Below are 25,025 nucleotides of genomic sequence, written 5' to 3'. Positions count from 1 at the left end.
ATATTACATAAACGATGGCAAAAATATTTTTTTTTATTGCTATTCAAATGTTTTTTTTTTCATACATATTTCAAACTTCTAATTTTATTTGAAAAAATATTTTTTTAAAATATGTATGTTGAAGAATATTTTATTATTGTATATTGAATTTATATTTGTAGGGTACACCATTTAATGGATTATATATAGTTAAGTATGAACTATAGACACTAAATACATTTTGATTTGACTGAATTAGTATTGGAATATTGTTGTACGAAAATAAAGAGGCGATATTCTTTTGTTTGTCTTGTTTTTATAAATTACACGAGTTGTTTGTTTGATTTCTTACCTCACAGAATAGCCAAAATTAAATTTGTCTAGACGGATCTGGGAACTCTAAGCTAGTATATTAATACACAAACATATTTAAACCACAAAAGCATTTTCAATGAATTCTATTGATTTCGTTACGTTTACGTGCGGTGATTTCTAAATGGATATTACATTTGAAAATTGGCATTTGTGTGTAACTTTCGAATTTCACAAAAGTCATAATTCATATGAAATCGAACATGCGATTACTTACGCGACGATCGGAAAAACTTCAAAATCGCGTGTCAAAATATCGAATCGCTAGGAATGAAATTGAAAAGTTTTCAGCTGAAAAAAATTCAAGGTGATATTTGGAAAAAATAGCAGTAGCGAGACACCGGAAAAGCCTATTTATAGCCGATTTCATTACCATCGGGATTGTTGTATTGACTTGTTTGTCTGTAGAAGTCGTCGGTCGTCATACTTTTGGGAGGGAAAGCGAGAGTGGGAAAATCGCCGCCGAGATTTTCCGGCGATTTTTTCCACATGGGAGAGCGTGGGCTCACGGTCACCACCATCCACAGGTTTTACCGGTTTATTTTGCACGCGCTTTTATTGTCAACAACTCCGGACGTTCTCTACGATAGATAAAGCATGGCAAAAAATAAAATAAATTATTTTTTCCACGTATGTACGTATGAAATGTGCGCGTGTGGGTGCTAGTCAGGGGTGGAAATCGATAGGCGACCTCGTTGGTAATGGACCGAACGAATGGCGTGGGCCTATTTACATTTTAGGCTTACTTTCAAAGACGTGTATGTAGGATGTATGTACTATGTAGGATGCGAAGTGATTCCAAGGGTGATTATTACTAAGCCGTGTCCACACGCCACAAGTGAGACGGTATTCGTGCCTGTGGTTTAGCCCTTTCGAAAGACGATCCCTATAAGTTCACGAATTAGTCGAAACAAGGTCGTTTGACGGTTTGTCTGTTCTAAACCGAAAGTATATTTAGAAATATAGTAAGCTTTTAAATACTTGTCGGTCAATAAACATTTGGAAGTGATGGGATCTTTTCAATTGGCCGTTTTGAAAAATTACATACGAACATGTATAATATATCTGTAAGCTCGATCTGGGTTTAGAAGAATATATAGGTACATACTTTTTTTAATTTATTCAGCCAGCTATATTTTCTTGACACGCATAAATAGTGTATGGTTTGAATATAGCCGATTTGAATATAGCTAATACCAGGATTTACAGCCATAAAACCAAATAATCAAGTTGAAAAGTTGACAAGTAGTAAAATTTGAATTGTTTAGAAAATAATAAAAATATTATTGTACAAAATTTATAATACCTATTACATGTAAAAAAGTTTAAGTCTATTCCGTTAAGGGCTTGAATCCAAAAAGGTAAAAAAAGAGGACATCTATAAGGGGAGCTACCATTTCCGGTCCACTTAAAAATTTGAAAAAAACTTACGTCGCGTCGTATCGATAAGCAATTTAGTAACCGATACGATAAGTTTTTTAACTAATATTTAGACCATGAATCAGTGATCGATTCTGAGTTCAAATCAGTCAAAATCTCGAGTTCGAATTTTCGTACGATCACAAAAATTGTTACTATGTACATAGGTACATATACATATATGTACCAATAGATAATATTAAAATAAATACATATAAAAAATCTAATGCTATTTAATTGGTTACAAACTTTTCACCAACAGAATTAAATTCAGGATACTTTTTCCTCTGTCATATTTTCATGATCGAAAAATAAATGTCAAAAATTTAGGTTAAATAATAAAAAAGGAAATGTGTGAAAACCAAACAAAAAAAGTTAAAGGTCGAAAAAGATTTTTTTGCTGTCCTTATCCTCAAAATATACAATAACTATTCGGAATTATCAGATCAGATTTCCATTGTTTTATTTTGGCTTTTTCGGACAGGAAAAAGGAAAAGATTACAATAACATCCTAGATAAGCCGCCGAAAACCTTTTTCCATCGTATATAGGCTACGTCTTCATCGAAACAGCTTTTTTACACACATTTCACATTTCATCTCGTATTATGTACATACATATGTATGTAGGTCTCGCCTAGCGTTTCGAAGTCATATTATTCAACAATTATTGTAGAATTTTATTACGGCCTCAACCATGAGATGTACGTATTCAACTGTCGAAAAGTTAATTGCATAAACGGGTAGAGCGTTGAAGTTGAACGCGATTTACGTCGAGAAAGCGAGCGAGGTTTTAATAATGATGCGACTTTATCGGATTAGCGTTTATTTAATCCGTCCGAGGCAGATGAATTTTCCGCGTAAAAACTCGTGGAAATAATTTTCCGAGCTAACGTACGACCTTGACGTTTTATACTGAAAAAAGTTAATCTCATTCTTCTCATTTGTCGCCTCGCCGAAAATCTAATAACCGATTTCGAAATTGTATACAAAAGTGAAATCAAAAAAAAATTGTACATGGAATTCATGTCAATTTGAGCCGATTATTTTGACGCACTCGTATATATTTCATTGATAATTTATTCAGACATTTACATACATTCAACGATTCAAATGACTACTTTTTCCACACATTGTGATCGATGTCGTCTAAACATTAAACTTGCAAATATGATCTATATTTTATTACTGATCTTAAGGTTATATTAACTCGCAAAGCTCAAAAAAACCTAGTAGCACTTTGTTAAAACAAATTTAGCTTTCTTGAGATTTAATTTAACATATGTATGTACATATATAAATCTTACAGAAAAAATTTCATACGATTGTACAATAGTTTGGATTTCAATTAATTATAACACGATATACATATGTACATATGTAGGTTAATATATTATATTATATCACAGTTGAAATATGTGCCCCTAAATACGTACATGCCATGTCTGGGTCTTTTATGTTTTTGAGTTATGATATTTACCTCTCTTTCTCGTACATATGTATATGTATATGTATAATATGTACACAATGAAAACGTAATATACATACGACATATACACATATACACGATACAATTTAGTTTATGGAAATATACAGATGAATACAATAGATTAACGGTGTGATGTATGTATGCACGTGGGCGGGGTAATTATAATAATATTCGAAAGCGTACTTGGGTACTCGAGTGGTGAACGTTTATTAGGCTGAAAGCCCGCCAGAAACACAAAGGACCATAAAGGACATAAGTAATATGAAGAGTGACAGGCACGAGTAAGCATTATTAAGCAGCACACTCTAAGCGTTTTATAAGCACCTTCTCTTCCCACCTTCCCTCATCTTATGTAAAATATCATAATTTATGCTATTTTCACATTATATTATTAGATATATATTGTTTTGGTTCAATCAGAATTCGAACACTTGTATATACATATGTACTACATACATACATGCAGTTTTGAAAAATAGGATTTGTTTAGTATCAAAATTTCGTAACGTATCCGTTTTATTATGTGATATACATAGATATAAATTAATCGATAACAACATGTAATTTAAGGCATTCTTTTACTAATCATATTGCTCAAGATCCACAATCGCAAAATTGTGAAGTGATTCTCAAATTGTCTCTTGACTATGAAGAGTGCTCATCAGAGTATTTCGAAGAAGGAATTTGATCAGTCCAACTTCACAGAGATCGTTGATAGGAATCAGATTTGAGAGATCGTATTTTTCCTGCTCCCTTCACGTAAACAACATGATAAATCGCTTGAAATTATCTTTTCTCAATTTCACATATTCAAAGACACAACATCATCGTTGAAGCATAAACAACGGCATATTTAATTTTTGCCTTCTCTTCACGCCAAACAAACATGTGCAATTAGCATAACTGTTCTTGATTTTTGGTATGTATTTTATTATGTTGATTCTTGATTTATTATGTTGATTCTTGGTATGTATTTTATTACTATGAATATTTATTGAAAATGTCCATGTATGCCTCTTTCTGACTTTTCATTTTAGATTTTTCATTTTAGCTCCCTTAAAAGATCGAGGTTTCTTTGCTTTCCCAATCATAAAAAGTTTCATTTCAGCCTTTCTGCAACAAATGACAGTTATCCTTTTTTTGAACGATTTATGTCCAGGAGCGGACTTTTCTCTTGTTGAAGCCAGCGTTTTTGTCGGCAAGCACTTCCAGGACAGGCCTGATTCATCTGCGTTATAGATTTGATCGGGTTGCAAATTTTCTCTTTGCAAATATTCTCGAAATTCGATGCAGAATTCATCAGCAATTGAAAATAATTAAACATAGATACGTATGTTACGAAAAAATCTGCTCTGAGTAGACGTACTTGTTATGTACTTCTTCAATGATCAAAAGCGACTGAAAGAATTAACGCAATAGTAAAAGACATTTAAAAAGGGAGCGAAAAAAATTTCTGTTGACATCATTTGTTTCAAATAATACGCGTGTTTACGGTCGCAATCAATCGGTGCGTCTCATAATCATATAAGAAAACAAATAAAGTAATTAAAAAAAAATTATTATTATTTTTCAAGCACGGATAATCCGCAAACCGGATAATCCGCGCCCGGATAATCGAGAGTATACTGTATTTTTGTAACTCCCAAATAAATCAATTTCAACAAAAAAACAAAGCCTATGATTCCACGGAACGCTGTACATAAATTGACTTGTACATATAGCGAAATTTACGTTGTGAACGCTTTCGAAGCTCTGTGCAACTTCCGGATGCGATTTCGCGGTTTTGCGTCAAAACAGCCGTAAAGAGAACGTTTAACGGCCACATTGTTTACGGTCCAGCGAGTCTAGGAGAGCGTGGTGTCTCGCGCTGATTTTGACAAACCGAAACGCGCGAAAATAGTCACTCGTAAACCGGACGGGGAAACCAGCCAATTGAGATATGTGTTTGCAAATGAGTTAATTTCAAAACGCCCACTAAGCATCGTGCATGTTTTATTTATATCTATCTACATATTTATGTACGAACTGCATCATTTTGGACTACATACATATCTTTCAGCTTTTCAGAAAAATTGCTATTTTTTTTTATCAGGGCTCCATTCAGTAACCGGCTCATTTCCTCTTCGTTTTTCCAAGCGAAGTCGCCATTGAACAAATTTCTTTGCTACTATTTATTTTTTGATCGACACGATTTGGACTTTATTATTTTGCGTTGAATAAATGGGAGAACAGTGTTTCTCCAACCATTTTACCATTGAACATTACTTTTATTGTTATTATGTTTATTATTAAAAAATGCTGAATGGTAAAAATGACTCGAATAGTTGCCATAATTTTTTTTATTTTGAAAATAGCTTGATTTTACTCATCGCGGTTTATATCTATTCATATTTTTTGATCATATTACATACAATGTATGTATGCATATATGTATATCGTATGTCATATACCTATGTGTGAGATAAAATAAATGCTGCGTGCAAAAATCTGGTAGCATGATTTGTGCCAAAATGCTCCTAGTTCGAATAACAAAAAAGATAACCTTCAGTGAACAGAATACAGTTGTATTTATCTTCATACACACGGTACATATTTATTTTTCTGTTTTTCAATGAAATGCCCAATAATATTGTTTTCGAAGTTTCTTGTGGTGATATGAGTTTGTGTCATATACTATTCATTTATACATCTACAATGTGTATGTATGTATATATTATATAAAGTTTGTTTGTTTCGAAGATATTCCATATGTATGCAATAATAACGTTTTTAAATTTTATTTAAGATAAATTTATAAATGTTCGGTTTTGGTTGGGTTGAAACGTATCGACCGACCGCAACAAAAATATAATACTTCGAATCGGAATGACAGAGTAGGATCTTCTTCTGACATAAAGTCTCTCAAGTTCAATCCCGTATTAAAATAAACTACCTTCCAAGAAAATTTTAAATATATAATATTATTCAAGATAAACGTGGCCTCATTTCATTAGGAACCGTAATATATTTATTGTACGATAAATTATAGCTAAGGCGTAGTTATGGGAATGGTTGCAACTCCAGCTGACACATCCATTTATTAAAAAGGAGGCGTTACTAAAATAATCGTGAAGTTTGATTGCAATTAAAACTGTTAATATGTACTCATTTCTAAAATTGCTTTTGTACTTGTACTAAATATATCACTAAAATAATAAAAAAAGATTGCAAGTAACTGATTTAAGCGATAGTACAACAATTCGGTCACATGCGACTGCTTTACAATTACGATCGTACGATAATGTTTGTACTTGGTTACACGTTGAACATTTCAAAGTGGAATTTTCCATGTACAGATATTATTTAGCAAGTTCAACAATTTGCAGCAGCGTAAATTTTTCAAAATGTTGTTGAATCGAGGGCGTACAAGAGTGACACGGTGACCATTGTGTGTTGAGGTCACCGTCTATTAAAGTGTAATAAGATCGTTCGAGGGGTGTTTTTCATTGAAAACATCGATTTCGTCATATCGATTTGGGAAATTTGAGAAAGTGTCGCAAGCTCGAAAAAAATCTCTTATCGCAATGTGGGGTGCGGCAGATATTGTGGCATTTAAAAAATTTCTATAAACGTTTACGACGATCGAAATAATTCATTCGATCTATTTACACTCTACACACTAAGTGTGTAGTTAAAATATCATTAAAACATCTAAAAGAATAGAACACAAGAAAACTATCGACTGTGTGTTCTATTTATTATATTTGTAGCGGAAAACGTCAATGAATCAGAACCAATTGAAAATACTAAAAAAAATTATATTGCACTTATAAAATCTAATGCTTAAATTTTCGCATTAAAATCACAATCGAATCAAATAAAATCAAATCGGAAAATTACACTTAAAGGTCCGTTTATATTATTCAGCACTGCACGTGAACAGCTCAGCACAACGGAAAAGACTACTTCTATGCATACTATACAGCACCACCCGTTTTCAGAAAGTTCATACTTGTTTTGGGCGAGTACAAGGCAAAATCGGTTTACATACATATATGTACATTACACATAGTGACGATACGGCGCAATATTGCTTGCGTAGTATCGTCGAGTCAATAGTTGCACAATATGACGTTTTTGAAAATATTCATATGCACATGGCAACACTTTCGTTAGCACGGGTGCACTCGCTACTATGACGTTACGTCGTGCATGAATATTTTCGATTAAATAAAACCGCTTCTGCTTTATACGTTTCGGTGAAATGTACTGCTGTATAATATTGTAGCGTATGCTAAAATAAACCGCCGTTATAATTGGGTTTCGAGGATTATCTCTAGGCTAAGTGCAAGTAGGCTAAACTATGACCACCGAATTGGCTTAGTAACGGCACCCTGTCCCTTCTCAGAGTTGACAGCGATAGCGTGGGACTGAATGTCGTGGGAATGCATATCTAGTACGTGAAGATGCCCTGAGCGACCTGTCCTTTATAAGGAGGTACTTAGACCATATTAACACATTCTGGACGGAGCACTGCCAGTGCGTGTATCTCCTGGATCACGCGACTTTGGACTTTTACTTGGATCCTCCACCCACCCATATGCAACAATATGAATAGATTGTGTCGGGGACTGTTGATTCAGATACGCCACACAGATATTGTGGAACATATGAATGTGTCCATATAGAATGTAGATAATGTATTTACGTGCAGAGTTCTGCTTGAGCTGCACTGGTATAAACGAACCTTTAGGCGTAACATTACGCATTTTCTGTAAAATTTGAAACATTTAACCCCAAATATTTTGTTTTATAATATTCGAATGTATTTTCAATATACATATGTATACTTTGGATTACTATAATATTACACATTTATAAATGAATACGTTGATTGAAATTTACGATTTTAGTTAGTCAAATCGATGTCTTACCCTTTGAGCTTTCCTCTTATCGGCTCTCTGATTCTGATGGTAGATTCTGCTGAAGTTGCTGACGATGACAGGTACCGGAAGTGCGATCACGAGCACACCACTCAACGAGCAGACACCGCCGACGATCTTACCGGCTATTGTACCCGGCACCATATCACCGTATCTGAAATTATATCGAATATATATAAATATATACACACACACATATATATATATATATATATATATATATATATATATATATATATATATATATATTTAATTATTTATATTTGATTTATTATTATAATAAATACGTTATAAATGGATAAAAAAAACCAAGAACAATAACAAATTAGCAATCATTCATCTCATTCAAATAGACTCGTGATGAAACTGGTAAGTTCATCAACATGACAATCAAACAGACCCAAATGCTCATCTATCACAATAAGGAACCGGATAGCCTTTACAAGAGACGAGTTATTGAAAGCAGACGTTTTCGCAGCAATAGTTTGGAAAAGTAGACGACGACGCAAAGCTGTCAGGCGGCCAAAATTTAAGGGTTGTCAATACTTCCCTTTAATACTCCAAAGAAGTATTTGGCAACGGCAATAATTCTTCTACAAGATAGTGAGTAAAAGCCTAGGACACTTTGTAAAAAGGCAGTGGGAACTAAATAGGGGTAATATTTATAATTCCTCATGTAAATGTATTGAAGAAGCTTTTTTTGAACTCTTTCATGATCACGGGAGCGAATTTAATTTCAGTGGGACTCCAAATTATAGACCCAAACTCTAATATGCTCCGCACAAGCGAACAATAAAGCAACACCATATGTAGTAGACATAATGAATATGAATGAAAATACCAAAGAAAAATCTATTTTCGAGGCGTTAACGAGCCCATTAAAAGGTGGTATGTTCGGAGAATGCAGTTGTGTTTATTTGAATTTAAGCTGGAGTATAATTAACATTATATATAAAATGCCTTGAAATGTATACGAATGAACCTGTCTAGACTAAACAATGTGCGGGTTTATTCATCGACACCCCTACTTGTTAGCTGACCGCAAATGTGCGATGCTGGTCCTAATAGTATAATATAATGCTTCTAAGAATCTTTTTTTTTTATTTAAAAGCAATATTGTGTAGGTTTTCGCTTTAAATTACTAGCATAGTTTGATAGAAGTTTTCTTGTTTATTTATTCTCAATATGTATGTACACATTTATGTATTTTTACAGCTTACTAATCGAAACCAAATTTTATATATATTCAAGTACTTAATATTTTGATACGAAAAACTCAAAGAATAATTTATAATATTAGTGAATTAAAAATATACATGAAAAGTGTTAAACCTTGAAATATATTGTTTACATGAGTGTGAAAGAGGTAACTGTTATATCTGTTCAACTATGTAGCCTGTGAAGTTAAATAGGGGCGGCGATCACATGGATATGATGGCCAGCTGTCATCACATCGATCTGAGAGTCGATTCTGATGTAATTTTTAGTTAATGATTAAATTCGTCTAGCGATATGTCGGAGACATTTACTAACTTGAATTATCGCTGACCTCGCATGTCGGTAAAATATCAAGACGATCGAAAGAGTGGAAATGGTTCAAAATCAACTCACAAATATTGCGTCACGTACACATAGTCAGTGAAAGTAATAAAAAGATTGGAAAAATGGATGCATGACTAAGAATTATAAGAGGATTAAAGTGGAAAACGTTTTCCCTAAAATATTATAAGTATATATTAAGGTTTTTGATTAAAGCTTTGCAAAATCGGACAATAATCGCAGCCGCCTATATTGAGGTTATGGGCGCAGACACACAGGGTGGTACGCGGCATTTGTTTTATTTTTTATATATAAACGATATTTATAGCTATTTAAATGATATTTATCGCTATAGCACACCTGATCTATGCTATGACGATCCAGGCCAAAACTCACCCCCCTGGAGTGTTTTTATTTGACGATATTTTTAGATGGTTAAAGTTGAAAAGCCAGACACTTAAATATTGTCTTGAAAAGTGAAACTTTGTTCAAAGAAAGACCGTTAATTTTAAATGACAACTTAAATTTGTAGTCTTGCGTGCTATCGAACTGAGCTTTTGCGGTTGGTCCATGTTGGATTTTGTCGCTGAACAACAAATTATAAAGTTTCCGCTGATTGGTCTATTGTCAAATTAAGTTATATGTTATATTGGGGCGTGACTGGTAATTTTATTGTCAAACAGAACACGCCCGTCGCTCGGTTTATGTATGTTTAACGATCCGCGAACAACACACAACATTCAATTACAGTAAAAGCTTACGCTCAACGATTATCGAGAAATCGGAAAATGTGCTCAAAGAAATAACATCGCGTGAACGGGATTTATTTATGAGATATGTATAGGAAACATCTACATTTGAATTTTACCCGAAGTCAAATTCTTAAAAGCGTTAGATTGAAAGTTTGAACTCTTAATAAAATCAAGCATTGAAAATTAATGTGAAATTATGCTCTCAGCATATTAAATTTTCCTTCAAGTGTGGGCAATATTTGAAAAGTTTATGGGAAATGGTGAAATTAGGAACATTATTGGTTGGCGAAACGAGCTAATGACACAACTTTTCCACAAAATAATAATAAAAGAAAGCAGAAGTGTAAAAAGTCTGAATTTGTTCCTCGAGACTATTCCAAGATAACTTGGAAACAAAAAAGACAATAGAAAAATAGTTTCTTATTGAGTTAATTGACTTAATTAGCGCGCTTTATCCATATATTGTTAGCAATATATGTAATTACCACATCAAAATAGATCTCATAATACGTGAACAAAAAAAAAAACAAAACACAAAAGGTATACGTCGCATTTATATATCCCTGGACTATCGTATACAACGGCAATATGTATGAGAAAAAGAGAGAGATAGAGAGATTTAAGGCCTCAGATTCACTGAAAAGGCTGAAAGAGGTCGTACGAGATGAAAAATGACCGTACGATTTCTGGAAGTAAAGCCGTACACAGTGTACACATTTTTTTGCACCAACCTGTATCTGAAGTAGATCCAGATTTTTTTACTAAGAGATGATTTAATGGGGCGTAAAGTGATTGAGTATTTGACGCGTAATGCTCAATTAAGGTTAAACGATCACACGTGGACTAAACGGTGTATATTAATATACGCGATATACACCCGAATTTAAAAATTCTTATTATTTTCATGTCAGATTTGAAAACAAGTAACATATGAATCGTTTACTGTAAATATGACTCTTTCATTTCATACACATTGTAAGTAATTCGTGGTATATTTATATTAAAATTGACAGATGAGGTCAATCGGAAACAAATCATATGGTCTGGAAATAATAACAATAATAATCTATGAATGTGGATTTGTAAAGGAGACTTTAAAAATTTGTCTTATTTGGTACAAGAAAAATCAACAACGGTAGTATGAGATGCGATTAATTACAGGTAATTAAATTGAAATAAAAGGGAACAGACGGTGACAAAAAAGACTGTCTTATAAACTATAGTAGTTAAACCTTGAGATTTTGATATTACAAATCGTCACCTATCGCTAGAATTCACAAATTTATGAATTCTGGCAGCAGTTACAAATGTATAATATGGCTTGACCAGCAGCATAGATGAGTGTTTAGCATGAAATGCTTTCAATTGTGCGGTCAGGGGTTCTATCCCTGGTTTTGTGTTGCTGGTCAAACCTTGTATATGTACATATGTACATATGTGACTCCAAGGTCGATCGCTTCCTATTATCTGATTTCATTGGAGTTTTCCAATTTATCTGATTTCATTGAAAGGGTTCCGACAAATTGGCAACCCTGTCCTATCTTAAAATTCAAATTTTTGAGCATCTCGATTTCGCTGATTTATAAAATGCAACAAATTTGTTCCTTAGATGTCTCTATGATTGTTAATCGATTTTTGTAATTACCTTAAATGTTTGATGTTTGTAATACTTCTGTATAATATTTGACCATAGATGTGTAAAATAAAAATAAATGGGTGTATACCGGTATAAATTAATACATCGATAAATGTAGGTTCTTAGCTCAAAATAAGTCTACAACTGGTCTCGAATCATCCGCCGTGTTACAGATTCAATTTAAAAATCAATTCGATTTAAATTCAACTGTGTCTAAATAATTCGAATCTTTCATCATAGTATTATTAAATGAATGAAAGGTTTGTAATAATACCTACATATGTATATATATATTCATATGAACATTCTCTAAACGACAACCCTTATAGTATAGGCTCTAATAATATACATAGTAGATATGTATAGTATGAGCTCGTAAATAAAACACGATATTAAAATTGAACTTTACACACATTAAAGTAAATGTCACCGGTTTCATTGAACACGAGTACAAAGTATTATATACAGACTAGTGGCGTAGCTAGGTTTTAGGCTATCGTACAAAAATTAGATAAGCCCCTCCCCCTTCATAACAGGAAATATAATACAATAGAGGCATCTATGGATAATTAACATTTTTTTTGATATTTTGCAAATTTGCGAGAAATTCATTTATAATTTTCAACGAATTTAAGATGCCAATAACTAGAATTTGAGAGAAACTGAGGGGGAGGATACCGATTTATTAGATCCGTCAGAACAATTAAGCGAGAAAAATCGGAAAATTCAAACAAGAGACTCTGGTCGAATCACGATCTCGCCGGTAGCGTATTTGGCCGTGAATTGAACCCACGACCTTTCTACTGGTATGCAATAACTCTACCAGTGCACTTTGCTGTGGCTATGTACATATGATAATATTTATGAAATCATTATTTTTAGATTTTCTGTAGCGATAATCCATTTGAGAGCAAGCGAGACTCGTACCAATCATTGCACACCGAGTCCTGTAAATATACTCTGGAAAAACAGGATCAGTCACGTTTTATCGGAATTACATTGTTTTAAAATTAAATAAACAATCAGTAATCTTTAACAGAGTCCTTAGCTCACCGTACGTGATTATTTACGAAATATGGAACTGCTATATATAACTCGATGTTATTAATTTTATAAACTCTCGGCTTAAGCTCTGTCCTATACGTGCATTTAATGACAAACCTGGGCTTTGCGAACGCAATCCAATGACGAGTCGGTGTATAAATGTACACTTGCAGTTTAATTTAGCAAGGTAAATTACAAAACGTGGTGCGATATGACAATTTCGCCTCGAAGTATTCATTTGGTGTCTGAACAATTAAAGGTGAAGCAAATTAGTATTTTATATATGTTACAGTCGAAATGTATTTTCAGTTGTAATATAATTTGACCAGATATGAATCGCTATATGAATCAACTAACGTGGGCTAGATGGAATATATCCCAAATAGTCAAAATATATTACAACTGAAAATACACTTCAACTATAACGGCAGTTGGAACCACGTTAGATGGATTATATTACAACTAGCCAAAATATATTACAACTGGAAGACACACTTCACCTGTTACATATACATATGTACAAGTGAGTGACTAGAGTCATTTTTTTGTTACTTTCGATATTTTTAAGGTAAACAATGGTAAATTATATTGAGTACATAAATTTAGGTTCTCGTGCTTTGCATGACTTTGCTTTGAGGTAGCTACGCCACTGATGCAGACACATAATGTGCGAGTTAACGGTTTGTATGGTGTGAGCTTTTAACCGTTTACGTGCGGAGTTTTTCACCCGGCTGACTGGCCAGATGGCGTTCACACCGACAGCTTGATTAATTATTCCGCCAAATTAATTGATTCACAGGATCCCTTACAATTTTCCGACTTATGGGAGCAAAAGCAAACCGAGAGGAAAGGAGAACATCGAAGATGGGGGGAGGGAGAGGAAGGGCGACAAACTGACAGGCAGACGGCTGAAAGCGCCGCCCCTGAAATTTACGAACGTCCCTGTCCAAAAGCCCCGCATTAAAAACCGGTCGTATTAAAATTCGCGCACCAAATTCAAATTTACCGCTCAATTTGACGCCGGACATTTTAATTTAAGGCGCGATTCATCCGAGACGTCAGCATTTTAATGTACGTCCGTTCGGCCGGTTTAAAATGCTCAAATTCAGGCGATGAAGCAGTATTTTTTTTACGTGCTACGATTAAACTTCTCTTTGGTTGTTATGTTCTGAGCTCTACTCCAGCCTGGCTCCAATATTTTTTTAATATAATATTTTTATTTTTCTGTTATATGCCTGAGATGAGTTTTGTAATTCTTCGGGCGTGTGGTGCCAAGATGAAAATTTATATACTATTTGATGGTGGAAGGAACAAGAGGGAGAGGTAGATTGGTTGTTTTCTTGAAGTCAGTTGGACAAGGATGATTTATGAGCAACGAAGCTAAGAAGCCTTTAGAGATATGAACATTACTCTTGATAACAGTAACCAGCGACATGATTAGCATATATTGCTTTCAATCGAGGAGTCAAGGGATCAATCCTTGGCCCGGTATTGCCGGCCAGACCTTGAATATACATAAGTGGCTCCAGGTCGATCGTTTCTTATACATTTTTCCCAATGTATTTAATTTTGTTTTTAAACGGTTCCAAAAGAGGCAACCTATCGTCATTTGTCACCATTATTTGAATATTTCATATAATTCAACCTTAAAACAATCTGCTTTAGATCGTCGATTTTAGATAGTCTTTAGTTAATAGTTAATTGTAAATAGGAATTTGAGCTTTTTTTATCATTATTCTGTACATTAATATTAAAATAAGATTATACTATAATTACAAACAAAAAAATAAAATTGTAAAATGGAAATGGGCAGTAGTTCAGTAGCTATTAAAATAGATATAAGATGTATATATACATACATACATAATTTAATAATAATAAAAATAATTTAAAAATCAAATTTATAATAATAATGGTATAAATTAATATGAGGTATTATGAGATATGTATGAATTTGGCCGTAGGTAACGCCTTGGGGCAAAACATTAAAAATTTTCCGATTCCTTTCAAAACCTGTCTACGGTATAAGTTAAAATACCACAATATATTTTGAAAACTGAGGCACTTCAACCTAAACGTATATATTTTTTATTATCATTTCACAGAACTTAAGCAAGTTGTAGAAGATTCATCATCTCTGCTATATACATTGTACATATGTACATAATTACAAATGTACATAATTACAACCGCAATGTAATTATGTATGTACATATGTACATAATTACAACCGCTAAATTTTACAGAACTTAAAATTCAAGATCTTCGCGATAATTTACAAAGTGACGCTAATAATTAGGAAATTTCAAATGCGGTTTTCGGCGACGTGGCACACGAATTAGAAATTTCTAAGATGCATCTGACTGCGAAGCTCTTTGACTTAGCTGCTGCGGTTGAAAGCAACGAGCCGATATTGATACGGCGTGAGTCGTTAACCGGAAATGTAGCACGGTAATGATAATGAGATTAAATACGTGGGTGAAGGGAGTGAACATAGGGCAGGGGAAGGGGTTTAGAGTGTCGATAGTCGTAAATAAAAATGACCTAGACGGCCGGCCGTGAACGACCTATATACGTCAGATATCGCCAAATCGCCTATAAACATTGCGATTTTATTCGAACACATAAACACAAATACACCGGAGCTACCCATTGTGCTCGAACGAGGTATTTTTATCCAGCATCGGAAAACATTTCGAGAAAACGGCCGTGAAATTATTCTACATATTTATGTACAAATTATAAAAAAAATCTAAACAATCGACGTATTCAAATTTGAATCACAGATCAAAATATAATAAAATTCTTTCGTTGAACGTACATCCATACATATTGTGTACAGTAATATAAGCGATAAATAGAAAAAGTGTTTAAGGTATACCTACATGCATACATATGTATGTAGTTACTTACGTATGCACGCTTACTAGGCAATGTGATTATAGAAAAGCGTACGAAACTTTTTAGATTGCAAAATACTTTTGAAATTATATCTTGGAAACTCGGACGAGAGGAGAGTTTCTCAATTAATTCTCAATGTAAATTTTGAAGAGTTTGTATGTTTGTTGAGAATAAACTTGCGAGCGTGGCTCCGTACAATCACAAATGAATACCGAAGTAGTTAAACACGGCATTCCGCGGTTGTTGAAAGAAAGCGCGCAATTTTGTAAAATATATTTTCAAGAGGAAAGGTCGTAAATATTCAGCACATTAAGCGAATTTCTTAATCACTCTTCAAAACAACGTTAAGTAATTCTCATACTTTTTAGAATGAAAAAAGTCCGGTTCTACCCGAATTTTCATTTTCTTAATTAAACTATTTTTATATGTACCTGTATCTCTACTATTTTTAATTAAAAATATCTACAACCCTTTCATATATCAACTCTTTGTGGCTTCGTATATTAAATATACATATGTATGTAAAATAAAATCAGATCAAAATATTATTTTTCAAAAAAAAAAATCTGAACATACGAGGGTTTTATATTTAGGTTTAAAATAATATATTTTTTAAAAATATTTGGACTTAATAATTCAATAACATTAGCTTCACGCAAACGAATCCCATGTCATTTTTTTTTTCTAAGAACCCTTGCATATAAAATATTCAGCAATCCCCAAAAGCATCCGTCACAAGTCGATGTATCTCTAAGAATATAAATACGTCTTACACCCTAACTATACCTTTAAATATACATAGGTATGTACATATGTATGTTTATGTGAAACCGGATTGTGACCGGTAAACGACACATATATCGGTAATAGAAATCGAAAACGATTCAACCACTCGTACAGTAATAGTTTAGCGGTATAACTGTCCATCTGTCACTGTCGCGAAAACGGGCTGCGGTTACAGCGCGAAACTCTGCAGATTATTCCGGTCTAATCCCATTGCGGAAGTCCCGCAGGAAATAAGTCCGGTTACTGGGAGGATCTGCAATCCATTCGTTACTTTCTAACGTACCACTTACATTAATGCCACGTACATTTCCCTTTCTCGGGTCGACCGGACCCGCATTTTCTTATTCTCCATTTAAAACTGCGGGACTTTTCCTTTTTATTTTCTTTGTCATTACGAGGCTAAAATCTCAATGGTGGAAAAAAAAAAATAATATAATTTTATTAAGATATAAATGGGTTTTATGAAATGGGTTTTTTATTATATTTTGATAATGAACGCATTTTTATTTATATGAAATCAAATCGCATTTAATCATGCTTCTAATAGTATACTATTAGTAGTAAATGTATTTGATTTACCAGCAGAACTTACTAGTAGTTAGCATATAATACTATAAACAAAGTGGTCAAGGGTTCAAATCCCTCTGGTTTGTGTTGGCCAGACCTTGGATTTGTGATTTTAGGTCGATCGTATCCTATCAGAGTTTGTCAATTTAACTGATTTTCATTGAAACTGTTCCAACAAATTGGCAACCTTACCCATTTTCTCGCAAATCTCGAATTTCGCTGAATTGTATAAATTGCTGCAAATTTACAAATTTGACCATAAATGTCTCTATGGATGTTTTGTATTTACAGAATTTCGCGGAATTGTTTAAAAATGCTGCAAATTTACAAATTTGATGTCTCTGTGGGTATTAATCGATATGTACTTTGTATTATACTAATATTACTTGTATCAAATGTACAATGTTTCTGACCAGGAAGGTGCATTGGGGTTACCTGTTAGGCCTTCCTGGTTTAAATAAAAAATAAAAAATAAAAAAATGTACACAAAGCTTTTGGTATTATTATTATTATTATTAAAGATAAATAGAAAATAACGATTATTATAATTATTTTCGGAATTCGATCTTAATGTTTTAAAATTGTACCCAATTACCCAGAACGATAAATGCTAGTTTACCTAACATTGAAAGTGAAATGAGTAACGTTTATAATATCAGTCAAGATATTGATAATAAAAAATGCAAACCGCAAATCGCACATTAACCCGCTGAATCTGTTGTGCAAAAAGCCAACGTCACGTGCACATCAAAGCAACATAGGCCATTTTTAATGACGGCATTAAAATTTTGACTGAAACTTTCGGTGGTTTCGATAGCGAAAATATTTACACAATTAAACACTCGAACACGCCGCTCGTAATGACTGTGTACTTAAAACGCGGCGATTCCTCTTGGAACAACAACGAAACTACACGAAATATTATCGTTTATTACGGTCGTCGCTATAACGAGAAAAAAATTTATAAGCCAGAATCACGCGTTTCGCATATTTCGCATGTTTTATTCGAAAACGCCTTTCGCTCCAATACGGGGCCATAACGAGAGCTTGCTAATTATTGTGGAAAATTGTAAGGGAATTATGTACGTAAATATGTATTTCAAATGAACACACTAATGTATACATACATACGAGTTCGTCTATGGTGATTAGTGGCTAACACTAGGATAATTTTCTTCACCCCACAACATTTTTCAAGCCTTTTATCAACGAAATTCGAACTATTTCAAACACACACATATTGTGTCAAAATTGTCTAACGCAATGCTAAAGAAATTACTAAAAAACTACAAATTATACATATGTAGAAGAGAAAATTTATCAAAATGATAAATTTCAAGTTGAATAGTAGGGTTCTAAGTAAATTGCTCGAATGTCACATTGCTCTGGCATGTTTATTCGTATAGCATGAATTATTAAATAACAAAAAATAATTATATTCACTCATTATGGGCTGTAAAAACATACATACGTTGTGTTTTTAATATAACTTCATTCAAAAGTCGTCAGCACAGTGTGTTTTTAAATCCACCAAATTTCATATAAAAAAAATATTAATTAAAAGATTTAGTATCAAAACTTATATTATTAATTTTCCAAATTATCGATAAATAAATTTAAAAAAATATATTTATATGACTTGATTTTTTATTCAATGAATTAAACCAATAATACCCCAAAATTCAGAAAAGATTTCTCAGATTCATCAGATTTATTCATTCAAATGAATAAAACAATTATTTAAAAGATAAATATCATTTATTACGTTAAAATATGAGCCGTTATATTTAAAAGTGCCGTAATTCCACTTATCTTCATTTCGAGAAATATTTGGCAAAATATTAAATTAATAACATTAAATATTAATAGAAAATATTAATCAAAATATTAATATTAATAAAAACATTAAATATTAATAGTAGCCATGATAGGTAAAATGAAATAGGGATCAATGAATTTCTTTATGTAATAATAAATCTATAATATTTTATAATTATACATTGACAAAGAAAGAACCAAAGATAGTAGATATATTTGATAGAAAGAATCGATTATAAATATCTACATACATATGTACCAAATTGAGAAATGTATAAGAAAGTTGTATTGATCTTCGAAGTGAATGAAGGAAATTCGCCGAGTGATGAGTCTATTCCGCGGAATATCGAACGTTGGGATATAGGAGCACTTTGACCGTTTGACAATCGCTAAATCACATTTGGCACCGCTTTACGAGCCAATAAAGCCCGCTTGTAATCGCGCTTCTCCACGATCGTCTGAACGTGAGAGACTCTGTAGACTCTGTAGACTCTGTGAGAAGCTCTGACGTTCTCCAGTGGCGGCTCGGGAGCGAGCTTTACGATTTACGGACGGATTAATTTCGAATTAATTTATTTACACGTTTATACAACGAACACTAATCCGTCGACGCTCTTCGATAGATGCTCGTACGTGGGAAATGGAGGACGGCGGGAAAATTGTGGAATTCGAAAGGAAATCTATTGTCCTATTTATCTTCGTATTATTACTATTATATATACAATCGGATCATTGGTGCCGACATTGATAAATTGGAACAATTCATGATTCTCCACTATTTATATGTACATAGTTAGAATCAATTTTGTATTGAACTACCGCTGCAAAAAGTTTTTATAGATTTAATAATCTAAATACTGCCACAAAAAGTTGACTATTTTTTATGAAGTTTCTGTATTATTTCTCCTTGAAAACCATCTCTAATAAATAAGTTATTAAACATCTTGTATAATAACAAATTGAGCCACTTTTTACAAGTCTTTTATTAGTTTTACTTTGCCTATCGGTTTGATAATATTTCCTATATTCTTCCGATCGGTTTGAAACTTTGATTTTTTGCGTTCTTTGGTCAGCGATAAAAATTTTAATTGTTTTCACTAGTTCGATGGTTAAAAATAATCGTAATAAACACGTTAAAGAATCCAAAAATTTTGGAGATAGTGATAGTTCATTCACTGACAATGGCCAGTAGCCTTGTTTTTTTGACTTTCCGCCCCCATTCCTTTTGTCAAATTTTAATTATTTAAACGCCTATAACTTTATCTTTTCACACTAAATATTAAAATTGAAAACTAAAATTTCAAATCGTGAATGCGTAAATTTAATTCAGCGTAAGATGAATTCCTAAGCGTCCAAGTAAGGGATCACTGTTTTATTTTATACGTACATACATTTATATAATGTCTGTGTCATTCACCCGTCTGTCTATCGAAGTCTGATCCGTTTTAAATCACTATCTAGAACGAACGGTTTGTCCATATTTTACGTAGTATACCGAAAAAGACAACGTAAAATTATTATTAGATCCGTACGTACGTGCTTAGAAACCATATATAAAAAGACAAAAACATTCTCTAAATTCTTACGATTTAATTATGATATAAAAACACATGTGGAATTTATAGAACGGCACATATGTTAACACGCTGCGGGCCGCGTGCGTAATTAAACGGCGCATCGTACGTGATACGTTTACGCATATTCGCGTGAATAATTTATACGCGTCGCAATTTTTCGATTCGCTCGGTTATCCTGCGGGATATATCGCAACGGCAATCGTGTGTTTTTAATGATTTACGACATCGTTGACACAATGAATCCGGCTAAGCCGCAAACGAACGGGCAATAAATCACACAGACGCCACATCAACTCGACCAAATTGGTTTTTTCGCGTCGAGTTTTTTCCCCCCTCAACCGCGTGTGACTTTTCGCGATGCGAAATCGCTATATAATTGCGACAAATGAGAAATTTTATGTTGTAGGTCCTAATAGGACATTAAAGGGTTGACCGGTGACGTTGATGTGCATCGACATGGTCGCGGCGCTATCGCACAAAAATAGGAAATGGAAAAATATGTCGGTTATTTGCGGACCACTAGTTGGCCGCGGCCCACGCTTTAAATACATCGCAACAATAAACGTGTGATCACACGACTGATATAGAACACAGCTGTACAATTGACGGATCAAAGGTAAACGTCGCAAAAGTCACGCGACATTTTTTTTGTGTATTTATATTTTTTGTGCCAACCCGATGCGGGACTGTCGGGAGCGTGCTCTACTAGAGTGCAGTGTTCGTCAATCTCGAGTAAATGGTACGGAAAATGATTGACGCCAACCCTAGCTATATAATGTTTTGCCCACATTGTTAACATAAAAATTCACAGGTTTTTCACTATACAGGTATTTCAAAATGACATTCTTGCTATACATAGCATTTGTAAAATTAATAAAATAGAAAACAAATGATGGATATAAGCAATATTTCTTACAAAATATAAATTTATCATATTAATTAACTAATTACACTGTTCGACACGAAAAATGTTTCAGAGACGAGATATGACTTTTCTTATAGATCTATGCCCAGTGAACACGAATCTGGTAATAAAAAGTGTTGATTGGCTCGAGATTCGGAGATATATGTGTTTTTTAGATCACGCGATTTTTCTATATCTTGGTGTTGTTCGGTCGATTTCTCAAAATCTGTTAATTCTCTGTTCAAAATGAATATTGGAATCTACAGTCGGGTATTTTATCTTTCATTTGTTGTACTTTTCAGCTTTCAAATCTCTCTAAGTAGTCGTCCAGTTCAAATCAAAAGTCAAAATTAAATTAAAAAGTAAAATTTGAAAAGTCGTCATTTGTCGAACAGTGTTATTATACAAAGGGATAATATTTTTTTGCATGTCTGTAAAATAAATAGCACGACACATATGTCAAATTAACATCTCTAAAATAGCTCGCACGACCCAATCGGGGTCCGCCCGGCAAATCAAACGTCAAATGGGTTATCAGTATCAAAATTAAATTTGATAGTGATTTTATTATAAAAACTAAACAAAATATATAACTTTTTAAATGTAAATTGCTATATCACATTAAAATATATGGAAATTAGCAAATTATATATTAAAAAAATATATAAAATGTGATTAATAGTTAATTTCTGAGATCGATTTTGACATTGTAGGCTATGATGCATTTGACAGTTTGATGAAATTTCGCATCGGTTTATATTCTAATTGCATCGCATCAATTTACAACTAATAAATTGTAATCAATGTTTATTTTTTATAATAAATCCACTGTCAAATTTTATTTTTGTTAATTTAAATTATATTACTTAAAAATTATGAACGTTTTCAATTCCACAATTTTGACGAATTTGGTATCCTTTAGATATACATACATATATCTAAATATCTAACTTAACTAACGTAAATTGTAACCGGTTTTTTAAAGGGTTCGGACTTTCTGAGCGAAGAGCTCGAAGAGCTCTCAACCAAAAATGTGTTCGTAATCGTTTCGAATTAAGTTTTAAAAATTATGTTTTAGAAGAGCTTGGAGAATTTCTAAAGCCTCATAAAAAGAAAGCTCGGGCGATGCCCAGCAACTATCAAAGTCGGGATGGCCCCCATACGCCGAGCAAAGCCTGGAAATGCCGGGAGACGCCGGCTAATATGCTACATATAAAGAGTTAGTCGCGACATCTGCATATTTTCAAACTGTAACATTTTAAACAAGATACGTCATCTGATTAGTGATATGATAACAGAAGACGGATTATGCAATTATGAACGTACACACAAATATTGTGCATTATGTAGCTATACCTATTTTATACTCACAAAGGCGTATTTTAAAACAATTCGCAATAGTAAAGAGCGAGTATTCACTTCCCTCGAAACATCCCATAGATGTACATCTTTAGATATTTACGATGATTGGTTACTAATATATGTAGTTGTAAAGTGCACGTATGTATTTGTTTCCATTAAATTTAAAATATGCCTTTGTGAGATAAAAACACGTACTTACATATGTATATCTATATGTATAAATATACAATATGTACTTATGATCAATTTGAGCGTCTTCGATTAACACGTGATCGTCAATCGGTTTACGGAACGAGTCCGATTTAACATTTTTTTGTTTGGACGACGAAGCATTTACAGCCCTTTTAAAAAAACATTTTAAATTTCCGAATGAAAATGTAGAGCCGAGACTTTTATGTAAGCTTTAACACAGTTTAGTTCGTGTATTCATGATTGTGTGCTGGTATAAAAACAAGTAAAAAAAAAATAGAAAAATTGCATCGATGAATAGAATGAACGTCGCGTTTCATCAAACGATAATGCTATAACGATTAAATATTGACGTTATGCATTCTTTCGAACCAGCGAAGGTCGATATATGTATGTAATAATATTGCGTTGTATCCGGTTGTGAGAATATTTTCAGCTTTTCATCCCGCCTTGGAACATTTTCATTGCAGATAAGCTTTACGAACCGCTTGAGAGTTTAATCGCTAGAAATTATTTTATGCAAGTACTTCAATATTAAATACATCCGTTACATTTGCGACAACTCGTGACCCAGCAGCAAAAGTAGAACAGGTCATACAAACGAACGCTGTGAATTATAGCGAGAATTGCAGATTGAAGCAAAACGTCAATATATTGATTGACGGGTTTTCTAAAAGTTTGTAAAAATTTAAATTGTCTCCGCTCATCCCTCTCCATAAACATTTTTTTTTCAGAACGTAAAAAATATATATACAAAGGGGATGAAAAATCACCTGACCTACATTCAAGCTGAGCATTGCGCAAATCTTTTACGTACGTTACGTACATTTGTATGTATGTATGTAGTACGGAGTTGGAAAATAGTGGCAGGCGAGCTCTTTCACTAAATTGTTTCGTTATAAAATTAACGTGCATAACTTACGAAAGGCGAGAGATGTGAGATAAATTAACTTTCAAGAATGTTAAGCAAATTTCTTTGACAAAATATCCCTTATGATAAACGCCAGGAACCAAATTTCAAATATTAACATTGCTCGAATGGTGAAAACTTATTTAACGTATGTAATAAAAAAATCACATGTCAAGAAGATTATTATTAAGATTAGTGAACGCGTTTAAGGCTTTAACAATTTTAATCAGAGATGATTAAACCATGATATGATTTTGTAATGTTGTAAACCCAGAAGAGCTTTGAGATTGAAAAACACAACAAGTTTTAATAAATTATATTGACCCTTGCCAGTATTACCCGACAAAGCTGGGTATTTTCCACCTATGTATATTCGGGTGGATGCAGTTGAGAAAAAGAGCCTTCAAAGGGCTTTGTTCCCCCCTAAAACAACAAAGGTCACACACGCTTACCCGGCGTTGCTCGAGTAATTTTGTATGGGAGCTTTTTCAAAACCCTTCAGTGATGCACAGCACGCGTCCCGAAATGACATACATATGTATGTACATACATACATATGTACATCTGTTGCGGCCCAAAATGATTTACTTCATCACCAAGTGTTTCATTGAGTATGAAAAATATCTATGTATGTATGTCAATATACAATAACGAATTTATGTATGTGTCTTTATACATACTTTCAGAATAGTTATTATCAAAAATATCATAAATTATCAAAAAAATTTGACTGGCGCAATCTAAAATTGTTTAAATAATTTTTGATATGTAAATAATATGAACATTAAAGGTAATCGATTAATTTTGTTTGCCTACGGCGCACGCTTTTTCAATAGTAGTTATTTAACATTTCAAAAATGG

The 25,025-nt window shown here is 33.1% G+C and overlaps 1 protein-coding gene across 3 annotated transcripts in view; it reads right to left on the bottom strand.

Moving 5' to 3' along the window:
- Positions 1 to 25,025, bottom strand: part of Shal (Potassium voltage-gated channel protein Shal) — a 53,889-nt gene that overhangs the window by 15,403 nt on the left and 13,461 nt on the right. For all 3 annotated transcript variants that reach the window (XM_077433821.1, XM_077433819.1, XM_077433820.1), the window contains exon 2: positions 8,171 to 8,333. In XM_077433821.1, coding sequence (XP_077289947.1) covers positions 8,171 to 8,333 — 163 coding nt within the window. The remainder of the gene's footprint in view (positions 1 to 8,170; positions 8,334 to 25,025) is intronic.

Source organism: Arctopsyche grandis, chromosome 6, assembly GCF_051622035.1.
Source record: "Arctopsyche grandis isolate Sample6627 chromosome 6, ASM5162203v2, whole genome shotgun sequence".
NCBI lineage: Eukaryota > Metazoa > Arthropoda > Insecta > Trichoptera > Hydropsychidae > Arctopsyche > Arctopsyche grandis.
Note: the sequence above shows the minus strand (reverse complement) of the source record. Positions and strands in the feature narration are given on the sequence as shown.